At 48.9% G+C, this 19748-nt stretch overlaps 1 protein-coding gene across 1 annotated transcript in view; it reads left to right on the forward strand.

Annotated features, from left to right (window-relative positions):
• Positions 1–14682, forward strand: part of TYK2 (tyrosine kinase 2) — a 523599-nt gene extending 508917 nt beyond the window's left edge. The window contains exon 24 of the mRNA XM_078640035.1: positions 13329–14682. Within this exon, the coding sequence (XP_078496161.1) occupies positions 13329–13463 (135 nt within the window). The 3' untranslated portion in view covers positions 13464–14682. The remainder of the gene's footprint in view (positions 1–13328) is intronic.
• Positions 14683–19748: the final 5066 nt, after the last annotated feature.

Genomic DNA, 19748 nt, shown 5'->3' on the forward strand with positions numbered 1-19748 from the left:
CCCTGATGGATAAAAATACCTGTGGGCCCACAGTCTAAAGCAAGTGATAGTTGGTATTAGAACTGGAGTAAATAGTACACTCCTTTTCATTTCCATAGATCAAGTGACATGTGCAAGGGTAGGGGTGTCAAGGTTCGAGGAGGCGTGCTCCTCAAAATGTTGTGGACATTCCCTGACACTCACCTAGCTTAAGGTGGCTTGGTCTAGGTTAAAGGAGTGTAAGGCCTTAATCGGAAAGAGACACATTAGTGATAGATTCCTTACCGTAGAATATCCCCAGGCGTCAGACTGGATCTGGAAAGTTTTGCTGAGCAGTACCCCCGCGCGCCTGTAGGTGGCCTCCTGCGGCTCCGCGTCCGTCACTGGCGTCGTCAGCGCCGAGATGTCGTTACGGAGAGTACTTAGGCACCACCCATGAGTGCTGACGTCAGTTCTTTATTTTTCCACGCTAGAAAGCGCAGATATGAATTGAGCACGTACCTCGGTCACTTTTTGACTACTCTTTTTTTTTTTTTAGACTTTTGTCTCCCCCTTTTTCTCCTGGTGCACATAGGGATGCCCGGCTTGAAGTCTTGTGGGTCCTGCCGCTGTAACATGTCGGTGGTGGACCCCCATGATGTGTGCCTCTACTGCCTGGAGACCGATCATGATTCCCTGGACTGTCGAGACTGACGGACCATGGCCCCGAAGGCCTTGAGGGAGCGGCGCTGGAAGTTGCTGGAGGTCCGGCATTCCTCTCACCACCGCTCTGGGTCTCGAGCCGTTCCCGTGACCACTCGCGGGACCGGAGTTGTCGCTCCTTGTGCTCCACATCTTCGCCATCGCATTCCGGTAAGCGACGCCATAAAAAGAAGTCGAAGAATCCTGTTCGCTCTCCGACGTCCCACCGTCGCTCTCCGGAGGTGGACGAGGGGGCGCCCCTGCGGTTCCTCTGGAGCCAGGGAGTCTCGCAGCCTACCCGCTATACCCGGGTCTGTCGACGACTACCAGCAGATGCAAGAGTTTCTTGCTGCTATAGACCGCCTTTTTATGCCCCGGGCTCCCGCCGGCTCGCCTGTGGTCCCATGTGCAGATCCTGTTGGCCCAGCGGCTCCGCCACCGGCGCCAGCCCCGGTGCCACAGGATCCTGCGCCGCAGGCTCCGGCCCCGGCGCCACGAGGTGCAGCACCTCCGGCCCCGGCGCCGCATTGGGTGCCGTTTATCCCACCCATGCCCCGGTTCCCGGACCATTTTGTTTTGGCGTGGGATCCGAATTGGGATGCGGCTCCGGCCCCTGCCCGCGCCGTTCGGTGCGGTTTCCGAAGCCGTTCGTCCCGGCCCTGCCAACGCGACCGGACCCCTCTACGCCAGAGGCGGACCTCCTTGCCCGGCAACGTGACTCCGAGCAAGATTGGGTGGACGGCCTGGAGGACGCGGGTGAACTCGATGTCTCTTCTGATCCAGAGTTTGTCTCTCCTCCGCCTACTATGGAGGAGGGCGCTTCCTACACCGTGGTGCTCCGTCAGGATGGGTATGCTCTCAATCTCGACCTCCCTACAGTGGCCCTCAAGACCAACCTCCTTACAGAGGTTCTCTAGATGGTGTCTGCTTCGTCGGAGCCGCTGCTTCCTTTTAATGAGGCCCTTACCGATGTCCTTTTGGGCACTTGGTTGCGGCCGGCCAGTGGATAAAAACGTCACCAGGCGTCATCGACCGGTGCCTGGTGATCCTGCCTTCCTGACCACTCACACTACGCCTGGGAGCCTGGTCATTCAGGCCTCGACTTCACAGAGGGCCTTTCCCACGGCTCTACCTGATAAACACTCTAAAGGGCTGGAGCAGTTTGGCAAGAAGTTGTTCTCCTCGGCCAGCTTAGGGCTGCGGTCGGTTAACGCCGCCTGCTTGTTGGGCTGTTACTCCCACGCAGTGTGGGATTCTGTGGCTCAGGTCTTGCCTCAGTGTTCTGAGGAGGTCCAGGCTGTCCTTTCCCAGGCAATTTCTGAGGGTAAGGATGTGGCTAAGTTTGCAATCAGGTGTGGTTTGGACACCGCTGATTCGTTGGGCAGAGCAATTTCCACAACTGTGGCGTTGTGGCGCTTTGCCTGGTTGTGTTCAACTGGATTTTCGCCCGATGTCCAGTGCTCGCTCATGGACATGCCCTTTGATGGCTTCCGCCTCTTTGGCGACAAGGCCGACAGTGCATTGGAGCGCTTTAAGGACTCACAGGCCATGGCTAAGTCCTTGGGTCTTTCTACAAAGAACCCTGCCACTCCTGGCTTTTATTTTCTTTCGTGGCCAGTGCAGATGCACCCAGGCACGCTCCTCCAGCAAGCCTGTGCAAAACCAGACTCAGCGAGGCCGCGCCTGTGGCTTCCGCAAGGGCGGGTCTGGAAACCAGCCTACCTCTACCCCTGCTGCTTCCACCTGTAAGCCTTCCTAATCCGAGCTTCAGGGAGCACCCCACGCGGGTGGGTGCCAGGGTCCTCCACCACCGGCGAGACATTACATTGGATAAATGGGTGCTGCAGATAATCTGCCAGGGTTACTCCCTTTCCTTTCAGTCCTCCCCTCCAGCCATGCCACCTCGGTGCCACCGCTTGTTGGGGGATCATTTGGCTCTTCTCCGACAGGAAGTCACGGCCCTCATGGCCAAGGGGGTCATCGAGTGCATCCCCGGTCTGGAAGTGGGGAATGCTTTCTGGTTCCCAATAAGGACAAGGGGGGCCTGCGCCCTATCTTGGACCTCCGGGACGTCAGTCGCTTCCTCCGGAAGGAGAAATTCAAAATGCTGACCCTGGCCCAGGTCCTGCCTGCCCTCGACCCTGGAGACTGGATGGTGGCGTTAGACTTGCAGGATGCTTATTTTCACATTCTCGTCCTGCCGGCCCACCGGTGGTACCTGAGGTTCACGGTAGGCCACGGTAGGCATTTTTCAGTTGCCATGCCCCCCTTTCTGCCTCACCAGTGCCCCCTCGGGTGTTCACGAAGATGATGGCAGTGGTCACGGCTCATCTGCGCAGGTCAGGGGTGTTCCCCTACCTCGACGACTGGCTGTTGAAAGCGGATTTGCCCCAGGCAGTCGTCCACCACCTCCAAGCTACGGCCGACATCCTGCATCTGCTGGGGTTCTCCATCAACATGCCAAAGTCACACCTGAGTCCCTCTCAGAAGCTCCCCTTCATCAGAGTGGTTCTGGATTCAACGCTGTTTCGGGTTTATCCTCCCGAGCAGCGGGTTGGGATTTTCAGGCTATGATTCCGATCTTTCAGCCTCTATCCCGGGTTTGGTCAGGATGAGCCTCCGGCTTCTGGGCCTGATGGCCTACTGCATCCTGTTGGTGACACATGCCAGATGGCATATGCGGGCTCTGCAGTGGCACCTGAAGTACCAGTGGGCGCAGCATTAGGGCAACTTGTCCGACCATGTTCAGATCTTGGAGGACACTGCACTACAATTGCAGTGGTGGCTCACGAATCGCGATTGTGTCAGTGGCAGATCCCTCTCCCTTCCCAACCGGAGCACACAGTGGTGATGGACGCATCCCTCCTGGGATGGCGAGGCCACTTGGGAGAGGTGGATATCAGAGGTCTCTGGTCTCCGGCGGAGTCCTGGCTCCATATTATCCTTCTGGAGATGCGGGCGTTCCGGCTTGCACTGAAGGCATTCCTTCCCTCTGTCCGGGGAAGTGTAGTGCAGGTGTTCACGGACAACACCACCACCATGGTGTATTGCAACAAACAGGGCGGGGTGGGGTCTTGGACTCTGTGCCAGGAGGCTCTTCGCCTCTGGACATGGCTGGAACGTCAAGGCATTACCTTGGTGGTTCAACACCTGGCAGGTTCTCTGAACGCCAAGGCGGACGAACTCAGCCGCCGGTGCTTGATGGATCACGAATGGCGTCTGAACTCGGACGTGGTGCAAGGTCGCTTTCAGCAGTGGAGAGAGCCTTGGTTAGAGCTATTCACTACTGAAGAGAACGCGCAATGTCAGTTCTGCCTGTTGGAATTTCCAAGGCGGCACTCTCTCGGTGACGCTTTTTTTCGCGAGTGGAGTTGCGGTCTGTTGTACTCCTTTCCGCCTATACCACTTCTAACCACAGTGCTGAAGAAGATCAGGCGCAACCGAGCCCAAGTCATTCTTGTGGCTCCGGACTGGGCTCGAAGAGTTTGGTATCCCGAGCTACTCAGTACGAGTGTTGATCCCTGATCCGTCTGCCTCTCGCTTCGGGAGGATCTTCTGTCGCAGCAGCAGGGGACTGTCCTCCACCCAAACCTGTCCAGCCTCCAACTCCATGCGCAGAGATTGAGCGGCGACAGTTGACACCTTTCGATCTTCCTCCCGAAGTCTGTGATGTCATTCTGGCAGCCAGGCGTCCCTCCACCAAAATGGTGTACGCCTGCAGATGGACCAGGTTTGTGGCATGGTGCACAGCAAAGGCTGTGGATCCCCTTTCTGCCCCTCTTTCTGAGGTCCTTCTGTTCCTTCTCTGGGCACTATCAAAGGTTATCCTTCTGCCATCTCCGCCTTTCTACTTCTTCCAGATCAGGCTTCTCTTTTTAAGTCCCCGGTTGTTCACCGTTTCCTTAGAGGCATTACGCATACGTTTCCACCAGTATCCTTCATAATGCCTCAGTGGGACTTGAGTCTTGTTTTGACTTTTCTGATGTGCGCTCCCTTCGAGCCCCTTCATAACTGTCCTTTCCTTTCCTGGTGGCCATCACCTCTGCCAGAAGAGCGGGTGAGCTCCAGGCTCTTTCTTCCAAACCTCCTTTCCTTTCTATTCATCTGGACAAGGTGGTTCTGAGGACCCGTCCTTCTTTCTTGCCAAAGGTCGTCACGCCCTTCCACATCGGGCAGACCATCACTTTGCCCACCTTCTTTCCCCCTCCGCATCCTTCCAGAGAGGAAGAGACGCTCCACCGGCTGGACCCAAAACGTGCGCTCGCATTCTATTTGCAGCGTATGCAGCAGTTCCAGGTGGATGATCAGCTCTTTGTTGGCTACGTGGGCGCCAAAAAAGTTTGTGCTGTGCACAAACTGACCATCTCCCAGTGGGTCGTTTTGTGCATCAAAGCATGTTACTCCTTGGCCAAGAAGGAGCCTCCTGTGGGACTGCGTGCCCATTCCACCAGGGCAACTGCAGCCACTACTGCCTTGGGAAGTGGCGTTCCCTTACAGGATATTTGTCAGGCAGCTACGTGGGCCTCGCTGCACACGTTTACCAAGCACTACTGCCTTGACAGCCAGGTCCGGAGAGACGGCTCCTTTGGCTGTTCTGTGCTCCGTGACTTTCTTTTGTAATCTTGTTCGCTGACCCACCTCCAGGGTTGGTATTGCTGGGGTATCTATTCTAAGGTAAGAAATCTATCACTAACATGTCTCTTTCAGATGCACAAGTTACTACTTGTGTAACAATATATCTGTAAGAGACATTAGTTAGTGATGGATTCCTTACCACCCCATCCATCCTCCCTGTTCTGCGAACTGATTTCTTCGGTTAAGGTCATCCCTTTCAGGGCCCAAGTTTTTTGCACCAATGGTCAGTATCTTGCATGGCTCTGCATTCCTGGTGCAGAAAGTTGTGTACAGAACTGATGTCAGCACGCATTGGTGGCGCCTAAGTACTCTCCGTGACGTCATCTCGGCGCTGACGACGCCAGTGACGGAGCTGCAGGACGCCACCTACTGGCGCGCAGGGGTACTGCTAAGCAAAACTTTCCGGATCCAGTCTGACGCCTGGGGATATTGTAAGGTAAGGAATCTATCACTAATTAATGTCTCTTACAGATATATCGTTTCACAAGTAGTAACTTGTGCTTCTAGGCTGCCTAGGTGACTGCTCTATTAAAGCTCTAATGCTTTTGCCTGGCTTTTGGGGATGTTTAGAAGGCGTGGATGGGCACAAGACACTGACCCTCATGCAAGCATATTTTAGGTAAAATTATTTAATGAAATATTGATTTTGTTTATGAACTTTGTATTATAATTCTAACTCGGTTCATAAAATTACTAATGAATACAAGTTTTATAAAAAATATCAGAAATTACCTGATCACAATTATCTGATTGAGATATCTAGCCTCAGTTTCCTTACCCTTGAATTTACACAGGTGTCACATTGGATCTGAAGGATTTTTCCGTGAGCAGTACCCCTGCCTGCCGGTAGGTTGCAGTGATCGGCTCTAAACAGCGTCATCTGAGCCGGAAGTGACATCCGCATCACCTATATAAGCACCACCTCGGTGCGCTGATGTCAGTTCTTTTCTTTCCTAGTCAGTTAGCGCGGTTCCAGAGAAAGAGCTACTCCTCCGTCAGTTTTTGACCGAATTTTTTTAATGTTTAGTCCAGTTCTTTTTTGACGAATTCTTCCTCCTGGTTGTGTCGAGGATCTCTTTGTGGCACCTGTCATCGTGCCATGCTGGTTACAGATCCACACCACGTGTGTCTGTGGTGTCTTGAGCGCGATTACAACTCCAGGTCGTGCGCAGACTGTCCGGCCATGGCACCGAAAGCTTTGAGGGAGCGGTCCCTGAAGCTGCAGTGGCCTGGCAGGCAATGCCTTGTCACACATGCCCTCAGAGATCTCTGTCCCGATCGAGAGGGAGGTCGCCGAACTGCTCTAGGAGCCCCAAGTCTTCTTCCTCCCACTCCAGTTCATCGGGGCATCCGGGGAAGAAGCACAAGGAGTGGAAGCATGCGTCAACATCCCCTCGTTCATCTGCTGATGCACGAAAGAGCATCAACATTTGAGGCATGGTTCTTCAAAACCGTTGAGAGGGACCGATTCTGAGCCTCCCAGCTTTTCGAGAAGCCAGAGCGACCCCTGCTCAGATAAAATAGTTTTATGAGGCCAAGTGCTGTGCATTTAAACAACTCGACCTCTCTGACCCTCCTCCAGGTCCTGCGGGGTAGAGGAGGCCCCATCTCGCTCCACTCTGAAGGCTCCGATGGGCCCCATGGATCCGGTCATGAATCCGGATCGACTCCGGTTGTACCTATTCAGCCTTCCCTGGCACTGGGCCCAATGCTGATGCTCTTGATGCCGCCGGCGCCCACCGGTGGCTCCAGCCCCCTTCTGATACCCGACGACACATAGCTGGAGCTGCGTCGACTCATGCCAAAGCCATTGCCGACAGGAACCCCACGTCCTAGGTCGGTGCCTGAGCCCTATTCTGAATGTCTAGCCATGTTAGAAGAATGGGAGGGGTTACCTGACCCTTTAGAGTACCAGTTAGATTGTCAGGCTATGGACTGGTGTAAGGAACTCTGTGAGGCTAATGGTCTGGACGCCTCTCCAGATACTGGTATGCTTCCTTCCCCTACCGTGGCTACGGAGGAGGGAGCATCATATTCCATGGTGGTAAAGAGGGTAGCTGAGGCACTGGGCCTCGTGTTGCCCTTGGTGGCAGTTAAGTCTAACATCTTGATGGAAGTGCTACTGTCTGGGACACAGTCATGGACTTGGGCAAGGACTGGTGACTGGGTAGATCCCTAGGACTGCCCTAGCTCACACAGGAGGTCAGAGGTGAAAAGGGATCCAAATGGTAAGCCTGCACTAGAGAACAGATGCCTTAGACTCGGAAAAGATAGGCACTCAAGATGTGATTTAGCATTCAGAGTAACTGCACCTAGGATGGGTGTGATATGTATATATCAACATTAATAATATAGGGAATGTTAAGTAAAGCACTCTGGAGCTCCACACAATAAGACTGAAGCTCAATAAGTTCCTCACCCACGATTGCTGTTACAGATACTGACTAAAAATACCCATATATAGGATATATGTACAGAGGCAGGATCTATGGAGTTGATACCTATAGTAATGTTCTAAATGTAACTCGAAGACAGTAGTCATAGTAGACTAGAAACACCACCTAGGTTGACAGCTATGCCCATGGATCCTGGTGATCAAAAAGGAGCACGCAAGGCATTAACAGCAAGGGTGTTGAACTAAATACACAGCCACAATAGACAAGGAGCTAGCAAGAGGAGTGCCCAACAGGAAAGAAGGGAAACAAGGGCACGCTTGGCAGAAAGCAACTAACAAGCATACAAGGAAACTAGAAGCAAGACCGTACAACAGAAAGACAGCAAACTAAGTACTGAAATGGTGGTAATGAGAAGAAAAACAGGAACTATGACAAAGGAAATACATGAGAGCGGAATCAATAGTGCATTAAATAGTACTAGTTTAGGAATCAAGTAATAGCTATGGATCAGGAGTCAAGGTTGCACTGAAGACAGTGCTAATTCAGGAACAAGGAATGCTATAGCTCAGGAACAGAATTTAAGGACACACTACGATTGCCAATTCAGAAACCAGGATAGCTACATCTAAGAAACCGGAATCAAGGGAACACTAAATGCAGTGCTCATTCAGGACAAGGATAGCTATAGCTCTGGAATCAAGAGCAGTGTTAATCAGGAACAAGGAATAGCTGCAACTCAGGAACAAGGAGTAAGTATAGCTCAGGAAACAAGCAATATCAAAAGTTCAGGAAACAAGGATATCAAAAGCTCAGGCAACAAGAATCGGTCTCACCAGAACACAGCTACAATGACCAACCCTGGAATTAAGGGAGCTGGGGTTTGAAAGAGCTCACAGTAATCAGGTTTGAGCAGGCTTGCAGCAGCAAGCCACAGGTGAACTGAATTCCTCCACCCATCCTTGGCCCAAGGGCGAAGACGAAGTAGTGAGCAGGGGATTATAAGTGGATGTCAATACCCAAATAGTGTCCAAATGGCTGGAAGTCAGGATATGCATGCATGGGAGTGTCTGGAAGATCATTAGAACACTGGAAAGTCACACTATGCAGCCCCCTGGCAGTGGGCACAAGAGCACAGGGAGTGAATCATGAAAACTACAACTGGGAGCTTCCCCTGCTCCCTTTTAATGAAGCACTAACAGATGTCCTACTGGAAACCTGGTCCAAGCCCAGCACAGGGGCTTCTGTGTACTAGATAATTACTCGCCAACACTGCTTCACACCTGGGAACCCGAACTTCCTCCCCCAACACCTCACCCCTGAGAGCTTGGTGGTCCAAGCCTCTATATCCTATGGCTCGTTCCCTGCCGCAACCCCGGACATGGAGTCCAAGAGGCTAGATAGCTTGAATTAGAAGATGTTTTCTTCCACCTGCCTTGCATTGCCATCGGTGAACACCGCATGCTTATTGGGCCACTATTCCCACACATTGTGGGACATGGTTGCGCAAATGATGCCTCAAGTCCCAAAGGCGACCCGGCTAATTCTCTCCCAAGCGGTCATGGGTGGGAGAGACGAAGCAAAGTTCACCATTTGGTGTGGTTTGGATAGGACCGACTCGCTGGCCAGAGCGGTTTCGTCGACCATGGTACTTAGACGCCGCACCTTTTCAGGGGATGTCCAGGCTTCCTTTATAGACATGCCCTTTGATGGCAACCGTCTCTTCAGTGACAAGGCAGACTCGGCGCTTGAGCTCTTTAAGGACTCACTGGCAACAGCCAAGTCCTTGGGCTTTGCAGCTGTACCACGTTGTCCCCAGTCTGCCTATTGCCCCTTTCGTGGCTACAGAAGGGGTTTTCAACCCCTTCAACCATATTCAAGCCTCCACCTCACGTAAGCTTCCTAGGCTGTGCAGGGCGAGGACAAAGTTCCTACAGACCCGTGGGTCGGGTAGCCAGAGGGATGCAACAACCACCAATCCCCATACAGCCGTAGCCTCTAAGCCTTCTTAATCTTGCCCTACAAGACCATGGATGCCCAGTTGGTGGCAGAATGAGCCATCATCTCCACCGCCTGCAGTCCATAACACTGGACAGGTGGGGTTTACAGATTATTCGGAGTGGCTACTGCCTTCCCTTCGAATCCTCTTCTCCCCCTTTGCCTCCATCTCACAGCCAGCTGACAGAGGATCATTTGTCCTTGCTCCACGAGGAAGTCATGGTTCTGTTGGCCTAGGGAGACATTGAGAGGAATCCAGTGTCAGAAGTAGGCAGTGGTTTCTATTCCAGTTACTTTCTGATTCCCAAAAAGAAGAAAGGACTTGTCCCTGTCTTGGATCGGAGAATCCTCAAAAAGAAGAAGTTCAAGATGCTTACATTTGCTCAGGTTTTGTCTACCCTGGACATGAAAGACTGGATGGTAGCGTTGGAATTGCATGGTGCCTATTTCTATATCCCTTTTCTACCTGCCCATCGGTGTTACCTGTGGTTTACTGTAGGCCACGAGCATTTTCAATTTATCATGCTCCCTTTTGGCTTTACCCAGCCCCTTGGATGGCACTAGTCGCAGCTCATCTGGGCTGATCAGGGGTGTCATTCTTTTCTTATCTTGACGCCTGGCTTCTGAAGGCGGGCTTGCCCCAGGCTGTTGTTTCCAACTTCCAGACTAGGGCGAACCTCCTGCATTCGCCAGCGTTTACTATCAATGTGCCGAAGTCACACCTGACTCCTTCTCAAGACTCTTGTTTTCATTGGAGCTGTTCGGGGGTACAATGCAGTTTTGGGATTATCCTCTTGAGCAGTGAGTCTGGGATATCCAGGTTATGCTACCCATGTTTCAGCCTCTATCTTGGATTTCGGTGAGAATGACTCTGAGGCTGCTGGGCCTCATGACCTCTTGCATCCTGCTTGTGACACATGCCAGATAGCATATGCAGGCTCTGTAGTGGGACCTGAAGTTCCAGTGGGCGCAGCACCAGGGGAGTCTCTGCGACATGGTCCAAATTTCAGAGGGAACTGCAAGAGACCTGCAGTGGTGGCTAGCAAATCGCGATTGCGTCCGAGGCAGAACTCTTTCCCTTCCCCCAACCAGATCCTACAGTAGAGACAGATGTGTCACTTCTGTAATGGGATGGCCATCTGGGAGAGGTAAAGATCAGAGGACTCTGGTCTCTGGCAGAATCCAGACTCCACATAAACATGCTGGAGCTTCAAGCAATCCAACTGTCATTGAAAGCCTTTCTACCCTCCATCAAGGAAAGGCTGGTGCAGGAATTCACGGACACCACCACCGCTATGTGGTACTACAACAAACAGGGCGGCCTGGGGTCATTTCTTTCTCAAGAGGCCCTGCGTCTCTGGAAATGGCTGGAACAGCAGAGCATATCCCTGGTGGTTCAACACATGGCAGGTTTCCTGAATACCAGGGCGGACAAACTCAGCCATCGATGCCAAGTGTCTAATGAATGGAGTCTCCAACTGGAGGTGGTGCATGGTCGCTTTCAGCAGTAGGGAGAGCCTTGGTTAGATCTGCTTGCCTCCATCGAGGTCATGCAATGTCACAGCTTTGTGCTTTGGAGTTTCCAAGGCAGCTCTCGCTTAGAGAAGTTTTTTGTCTCATGTGAAACTCATGCCTCCTGTATTCCTTTCCGCCCATTCCACTTCTGCCCAGAGTTCTCAAGAAGATCAGGAATGACCGGGCCCAAGTCATGCTTGTGGCATCGTACAGGGCACGGAGGAACTGGTATCCAGAGCTTCTCAGCATGCACATCAATACTCCAATCAGGCTGCTCTTCAGGAGGATCATCTGTTGCAGCAGAGGGTCCTCCACCGGATCCTGTCAACTCTATGCCTTTTTTCGTGTAGATTGAGCGGCGACAGTTGACCGCTTTCGACCTTCCTCCCGAAGTCTGAAATGTTATATTGGCAACCAGGCGTCACTCCACCAAGACCGTATACACATGGCAGTGGAAGAACATTCTATTATTTTGTACAGAAAGGTCTATTGACCCTCTTTCTGCTCCTGTTCTGATATTTTACTATTTTTTCTTACCTAGCCTCTCTGGGCACTCAGAAAGGGTATCTTTCTGCTTTGTCTACCTTCTTGCAACTGTCTGACCAACCCTCTTTATTTAAATTTCCCATTGCAAGTACATTTCTGAAAGGTCTTGTACATATGTTCCCACCGTCCCCTTTCATTATGCCTAATTGAACAATTATGCCTAATTGGTACCTTAATTTGATTATCACATTTTTGATGTTTGTTCCTTTCGAGCCTTTACATAATTGTCCCCTTAGGCTGCTCACCATCAAAACAGCCTTTCTCGTGGCAGGTGGATGAGGGAGCTGCAAGCTCTATCAACCAAGCCTCCATTCCTGTCTGTCCTTCCAGGCAAACTGGTGCTTCACACTAGGGTCTCTTTCTGTGGTAAAACCATTTCATGCGGGCCAAACCGTCTTCTTGCCCACTTGCTACACTCTTCTACATCCTTCAAAAGAAGAGGAGCAACTCCACTGTCTGGACCCAAAAGGAGCTTTGTCATTCTACCTTGACAGTACACGCGAGTGGACGACCAACTCTTCATGGGGTATGTTGGTGTGAAGAAGGATCGGGCAGTGCAGAAACTAGCCTTTTCGTGATGGGTCATTCTCTATATCAAAATCTGCTATACACTGGCCAAGAAGCAGCCCCCTAAGGGCTTAAGGGCTCATTCTACCAGGGCTAAATCTGCGACCACTATATTGGCATGTGGAGTCCCAGTCCTGGAGATCTGCCAGGTAGCAACGAGGGCGTCCCTGCACATGTTCACCAAACATTACTGCCTGGACAGTCAGGTCCGCAGGGATAGGCATTTCGCCCATTCGGTCCTGCAGGACATTCTACTTTAGAATGTGTCCTCAGTCCACCACCAGGGACAGTATGGCTTGGGTATCTATTCAGAGGTGAGGAATCTGCGGCTAGATGTCTCTAGCAGATAAAGAAGTTTCTTACCTTCTGTAATGCATTATCGGTACAGACAATAGCCGTAGATTCCTTACTGACCCATCATCCCTCTCCGCTCTGCAGACAGATTTCTTGGGTTAGGGATGTTCCCTTTCAGCGCCCTAGTTTGAACACACCAGTGTCAGTGTTTGTCATGGCTCCGGGCTCCTTTTGTGGAAAGTTGTGAAAAGTAACTGGCGTCAGCGTGCAGAGGTGGCGCCTATATAGGTGAAGCAGACGTCACTTCCAGCATTATTTGCCACCGCTGTGTGGAGCTGATCGACCCCACCTACCGGTACGCAGGGGTACTGCTCACACAAATATCTTTCGGATCCAGTCTGAGGCCTTTGGAAATTCAAAAATGAAGAATCTGTGGCTAGGTATTGTATTTACCAGATAATGCGTTAATGAAGGTAAGTGACTTGTTCTTCTATACCCTGTCCTGCGCATCAGGCCTATGTTACTGCTGAGTGCACCTTGCAGTAGGCTTGATATAAATGTTGTTCCAGTACGGCAGTGCATCAGATTTCCTAGATATTTAGAGCATATTAATCTGATCACAGAGTACACATCTCCAGTTCTGCTTATTATACCAAAATGTTATGAAATAATTGCCCTGTTTCAGATCCCATAGTTAATGACAGCATATTTTGTTTTCAGATCTATCGCTTGATGATGAGCAGCTGGGAGGCAGATGCTGCATGCCGGCCAACCTTTCTAAACCTGGTTCCAATACTGAAGGCATTTCATGAGAAATACAAGGCACAGACACCATCCGTCTTCAGTGTTTGCTAGGAGGGAGCCACTTGTTGCCTGTTGGCCATCTCACTTGCTCTTTCCAGGGTTGCTCTTGCTCTGTCCTAAAGTCCTCTGTCTGGTCATCGCTCAGAGGCAGTTGACTCAGGAGAGCCGCAGCCATTTCAGGACCTCTGACCTGTGGATCTGCTACTGGCAATAAGACACCCAGAAAATGCATTTGTAAAGTGAGAGAATGCCGTCCGTTGCCTGGAAAGTTGCCAGCTACTTGTTTTCTGGGCTTTTTTCCTGTGTTTTCAAGCTTTTCCAAAGTTTTTAAAAGGGAAATAATAGACACTTCTCTGGAAATGTAAATATTGAGTGAAACACTGTATGCTGCCATTTGAACTGGGCACAGGTTTCTTTTTTGACTAGGGTCTGGCATCCCTAGCTATCCTTCACTCTGGCAAACAATCCATAAACTATTTGCTTCATGGTATGCAGAGCATTATACTAATTATATATGAATTAAACATTGACTGTCCTATGAGGTTGCCTTCTGCTATGCACCCATTATTCAAAAACTCGACAAATTACATTAAATCCAGAATGTGATGTAGCTGACTGCCATTCTGCAGGTTGAGCCATGGTTGAACTCCGGTTTCTATTCTACACCTGATTGGTGTTTGCTTGATGTGGCCTTCTTTTCACACAGACTAAAATGTGCCACTCAGGATATTGCCATATTTACATCGACAAGTACAATAGAGATGGATTGACATTTTTGTGAAAGTTGTGAAGCTTTTCACCTAGATGGGACCATTCCCTTACCGCACTAGGTTGTTATTTACAGTCAGTCAGTTTTATGCCATGGCGATCAGGTATTCAGCTCACTGTTGTGGACTTCTTTTGAGTCTTAGATGGATAACAACTGTGTGCGGACCTTCCATGGATTGTACATTGTTCAAGTGTAGTTGGGAATTGCAAAGACTTTTTCACCAGGGTGCCTGTGAGTGAATATTGTTGCCTTTGGCATTGAATGCTTGTAAGTGTCAGGATATGGACTCAAACTGTGTTCTTTTCTGTATTGCTACTACTGAAAGCAAACACTGCAGCTGTTTGTAGGCATGGGTTTTGGACTGTCAATGCAGCAGCATAGCTGCTTGCTTCAGGAAGATCTCATGGCCAAAATGTGTGTGAATGTAAATGTGTCTGTATATACATTAAATGTAGGTGCCCGCCAAAATAAAAATGTCAGGAAAACAGTTTTACTATTAAATTCCTCCTGTTCTTATTTTTAAGGGTGTGCTCGTTGAGATAGACTGCAATAGTATGTTACTTTTTCTTTTGCACCCGTCCTGTACCAGTGTTCACACTGGCCATACTTTGTGTAGCATGCTCTATACTACTAACAATTATGGTACAGGTGAGACATTTCTGAATGAGGAAGGCATGCGTTTATACAGTCCTACTGACAGACGGTCCTACTGACCTGGGATGTTTGTGAAAACAAAGGTAAGTGTAGGAGTGAGTGGTTAACTCACACCCTGAAAAGAACACACCAGACAGAAATAGACCACAGAAAGCAGACAGATTATTTTGGTGAACAAAATGTGTGGTTTATTTGTATGGTTAGTCCCAGCAAGAGCAATACATTCATACTAGGGCAATGATTGAGCACCAGTAGTAGAATACAAAACGACTGCATTCAGTTCTGTTAAGTTATCAGCTTTTCTCCAGCATTGGATCTTTCATAGGTTCACATGCTTGAATTATTCCCAATGTCAAACTAGGAACCCTTGGTTAAAATGCCAATATAGCAGTGTAGGCCCAACACTCAAAAACATTTAATTTTCTCATAGTCTTTAGAAACTTAATCACATTGTTATGTATGAGCTGAAATTGCCTCCAATCAGAGACAGCACCCTCTGATGTTCCCCTCCAGACGTTTCTAATTGTCAACTTTTTCTATTGCATGTCACAGTGAAGAACCCTTAGAAGAAGCTCTCTACTGGAAGACCTTTTTCCCAATACTTCATGCTCTTAAAAAACTCTAAAGTATAGTGAGAGATGATTGGCTTCAGCCATTCTAGTGAAGAAAGTTGGAAAAGCCACACGTCCAGGTAAAGGTAAGGACACTGTGGTTCACAGGGAGAAGTCTGTCGGCAAGACCTCCTAGCTGGCGTCAAGACCCCTGACCCTTTTTGTAAGGGTCAGACATCAGGTCATCTGCTATCTGATATCTCCTCTAAAGATTTGGATGCACCACAAAAGCACACAGAAAAGTTAAAGAGGAAAGCGGATTCAGGTGAGGATACTTTCACTGAGAAATTAAAAGGTGGTCCTTCACAAAACACTACACAGAAAATCATCACTTGAAAAACCAAAGGACACTTCAGGTACATTGTATGTTAAAATATCCTGCCTCATCAATAAAGACAAACAATATCAGACTACAGGAGGTAGCCCATATACCCTAATGAGACTAGGGCAAACATCTGTATGTACAACAATGTCTCAAAAGGGTGTCAGTAAGAGGACAATTAGAATTAGTACAATTAATTACCGAGGGTAGGAATCCAGGGAGACGAGATACTTCGCAAAACAAATTGTATTAGTACATTCACATATTTGACATTTTCAAATTCATATGATCAAACAATTGAAGAGTTGTGCTGCGTAACATTGTCGCTGTATATACTACCTCACGTGTCACTTATGCCGTCACAATCCTTCACAAGCACTTGTGCACAGTATACAACAGGTTACATGGCATTTAATGTAACACAGCACAACTCTTCAATTGTTTGATCATATGAATTTGAATATGTCAAATATGTGAATGTAGTAATACAATTTGTTTTGCAAAGTATATCGTCTCCCTGGTTTTCTCTCCATCTTGATTTATTCTTCAGTAATGAATTGTACTAATTCTAATTGTCCTCTTACTGACACCCTTTTGAGACATTGTTGTGCGTTACAAATCATCAATAAAGACATCTGTTCCTAAATTGTTGACTAAAGAGACATTGGCAAACATCATTTACGATGGCCCAGGAATCATTCATGACTTGCTTGTTGAAGAGACCTTTGACAGAATCATCAACCACTATAGCAACATCAAGATTTTTGTTGACCAAGGTGCCATTGTCAACGGAGCCATCAACGATGAAGCAACAGTCTATGGATACTCTTTCACTGTCAACAACACCAAAAAAACGTTTTTCTGTGACAGTAAATATACCACCAAAATAGTCAAATCCTAGAGCCATTACCTGTTCTTCCTTTGGAACTTCCAGTACACACTTTTATGACTCCAGTGCCTCTGTTCCTGCCCAAGAAGTTGCTGCAGGATGTTTTCTCAGGCCTAGAGGTTGAGGCAATGGCCCTAATTTCAAAGACATGGAACCTGTGTTTAGCGAAGGAAGCAAACATGTTTATACTCAAGGGGCTACAAGACCATCTGACCTTAAAACCAGGTTTGTGGGTTCGGAGAGCAATCTTTTTTTCAAACTAGAAGCCCGTAGTCTACATTGAATTGACTGCGGAGTTCGCCCAGACTACCAGATTTTGGCCAGTACAGTTGAAGTCGACAACCTCCGCCACAGATTGTACAAATTCCATTATCTATGATTAATGTTACAAAAGACATAGTTATATTCATCTCTCAGTCTACTTCCACCTTCAAAGCCAGAATCTGAAGGGTTGTCCACGCCGCAACACCAACTCTACTTCCAGTCGATCCTGCTCCATCCAAGCCAATACAACAACCCATTACCAAGACACTAGGAAACAGTATTCGATTTCGATTTGTCTGTAAAAATATCATCTGACATTAATGGTGGTTTGTCAAAATCAGAGTTTAAACTCCTGAGATCATCAAGTGCCTTAAATGATACAGAGGACACAGGTTCACCACGTTTGCAAGGAATAGGTGATGACGAAGATGATGCAAGGATGAAAGTCCTGACCCACAACCTACAGACACCCCACCTGATGATATTGGGAGCTTCCATGCTCTTGTTGAAAAGGCACCAAGCCATGCTTCCTTTTAGACTTCAAAGAAAAGCCACCGATAACTACAAATTCAATATCTATATTAGACAATCTATCAGTCTATGGAAAGAAGACCATTCAAAATCCAGATTGAGGAAAAAATACAATGCTACCATTACAGCTACAGAACTTAATCAGGTTAAGACTCATTCAAAAATCTCTGCTGCAGCTCAAGAAGGTCCTGTAACCTTTCCACTCCTTGCTCTAGGCCCATGAACAAGGAAGGATGTAAATGGGATTCTAGGGGTAAAAGAGTGAATGCTCTAGCTGCTGATGCTGTTAAAATTGCCAATGCTACCACCACTGTGGCTTGTTTTGATCAATAATGGAGTAATATAACTCTGTTATTAGACAAGTTGGCAGAAGAAGACAAAGCCAACACAATAATTAAAGATGGGAAACAAGCTTCAGCTTCTCTAATTGACATTGCTATGGATGTATCCACCTGTGCTGACTATCAAATAGGCAACGCTACCATTATGAGACGGTATGGATGGTTGAGAAGCATGTCCTTTAGGCATGAAGTACAGTTCAGGGTAATAGACATGCCTTTTGACTGTACCAATAACTTTGGGGTAATGTCGGGATGTCAGACAGAAATGCCACTGACCTTCTGAAATGTCCAGCAGGGATGATGGAGAGCTGCTAGATCCTCACTTCCCTTCTACACTGCCACACAGAGGAGAGTATGTACAACTCACTGCCCTGCTAGGAAGCGCACCAGGGAAAAGGGGAATGGGAGAAAACAGTAAATGCTGCAGGGGATCGAAGATGCCCTGGTTAGGACCCCTCTAGGATAGTGCAGACCACCAAGGCATAGGGAGACCATCGACCTTCACAGAAAGATCCTGTGTGCAAGAGAGGAGACAAAGATAAGAGAAACATTCACACAGATATGCTCCACCCAGAGTTATGCCCACTATCTATGCTAGTATACTCACATTCCCCTGCAAACACCACACTGCATACCCTCTGTCAGAGGTGAACCAATGACCTGCAGGACATTGTCCACCCGTAAATTTGAGGCCCAAGGGGAAGTGCCCAGCAGAGAGGCCAACGTCCCGTAACCAGTGCTCTCCTCCAGGAGATACCACTACTAACACAACGGATTAAGCGCCCAGGCAAAAGATACACTGGAGAGTAACCAAATGTCAAATGAAACAAAAAGAACAGGAGCACATTATGCTCCAACCACTTGAATGTTGGCTGAGACTCGTAAGCTTCCTGTTATGTCACAGGAGCTTGAATGACTTTCAAAGAAGAAAGGACGGGATAACTCCGTGTCCCGCACGGCCTCCGTTGCCCTCAGAAAGCAGGACTACCGGCACAAACTGTACTGTGGTGCGGAAGCCTGCTGCTGGCAACAAGGCACTCTCTGCTGTAAAGGTGCAGCTCCAAACCGCTGAGCCGAGGTGAAGGAAATGCAGCACGGACAGCCATGGCTGGAACTGAACACTGAAAAGAAGGCAGTGCGAAATGTCCGCACAAAGACGAGCTGACAGAAATGGCCAGAGAATCCAACTTGGAATACTGGAATGGCTGGAAGCAGGATTCAACAACCTGGAAGTCGTATTGACAAGCACGGGCTCAGCGGACAGGAGGGGCTTATATCCTGCCCTCCATCAACTTCTGATCACCGGAGCTTATTCCTGTGACTTTCCCGGAGGGTGCTGGGAAATGTAGTTCACCATACACTTATCTGCTAGTCACTCTATCGTAACCTAAGGAGGCAAGTATGTTTTTATGTGTGCCCCTTATTTGCCTGTGATTCTCACCTGCCACAGCCATGATCGTACCCCCCCCCCCCCACCGAGGTTCTGAACAGGCTCCCAAGACCACTCCTCTGGGCCATAACCCTTCGATTCTATCAGCAGGTGGAGAACCAGCCCCCTGGCAAGCTTAAAGTCTAGTATACTCTGTACCTCGTATTCATCTTCTTCCTCTACATCTAAAGGAGGTGGTCTTTCAGGTAATTGGGTTTGAGCTTGACAGGAGCGGAATAGGGGCACATGAAAGACAGGATAGATCCACCAAGTGGGGGGCAGGATCAGTCTTATGGCCACTGGTTTGATTACTTTATCAATGGAATAGGGGACTATGGATTTAGGTTTCACCATCATAATACTGGGTGATCTCAACATAAGATGGAATGAAACAAATAACCCGCTTATCCAATCCCTCAAAAGCCTTCTGCTAGAAAATGATCTGACACAACACTGCTCTGATGAAACGCACCACAGGGGAGCGATACTCGACGCAATCATTGCGGACAATAACACTATCACTATT

This window comes from Lissotriton helveticus, chromosome 1_1 (assembly GCF_964261635.1).
Source record: "Lissotriton helveticus chromosome 1_1, aLisHel1.1, whole genome shotgun sequence".
Taxonomy (NCBI): domain Eukaryota; kingdom Metazoa; phylum Chordata; class Amphibia; order Caudata; family Salamandridae; genus Lissotriton; species Lissotriton helveticus.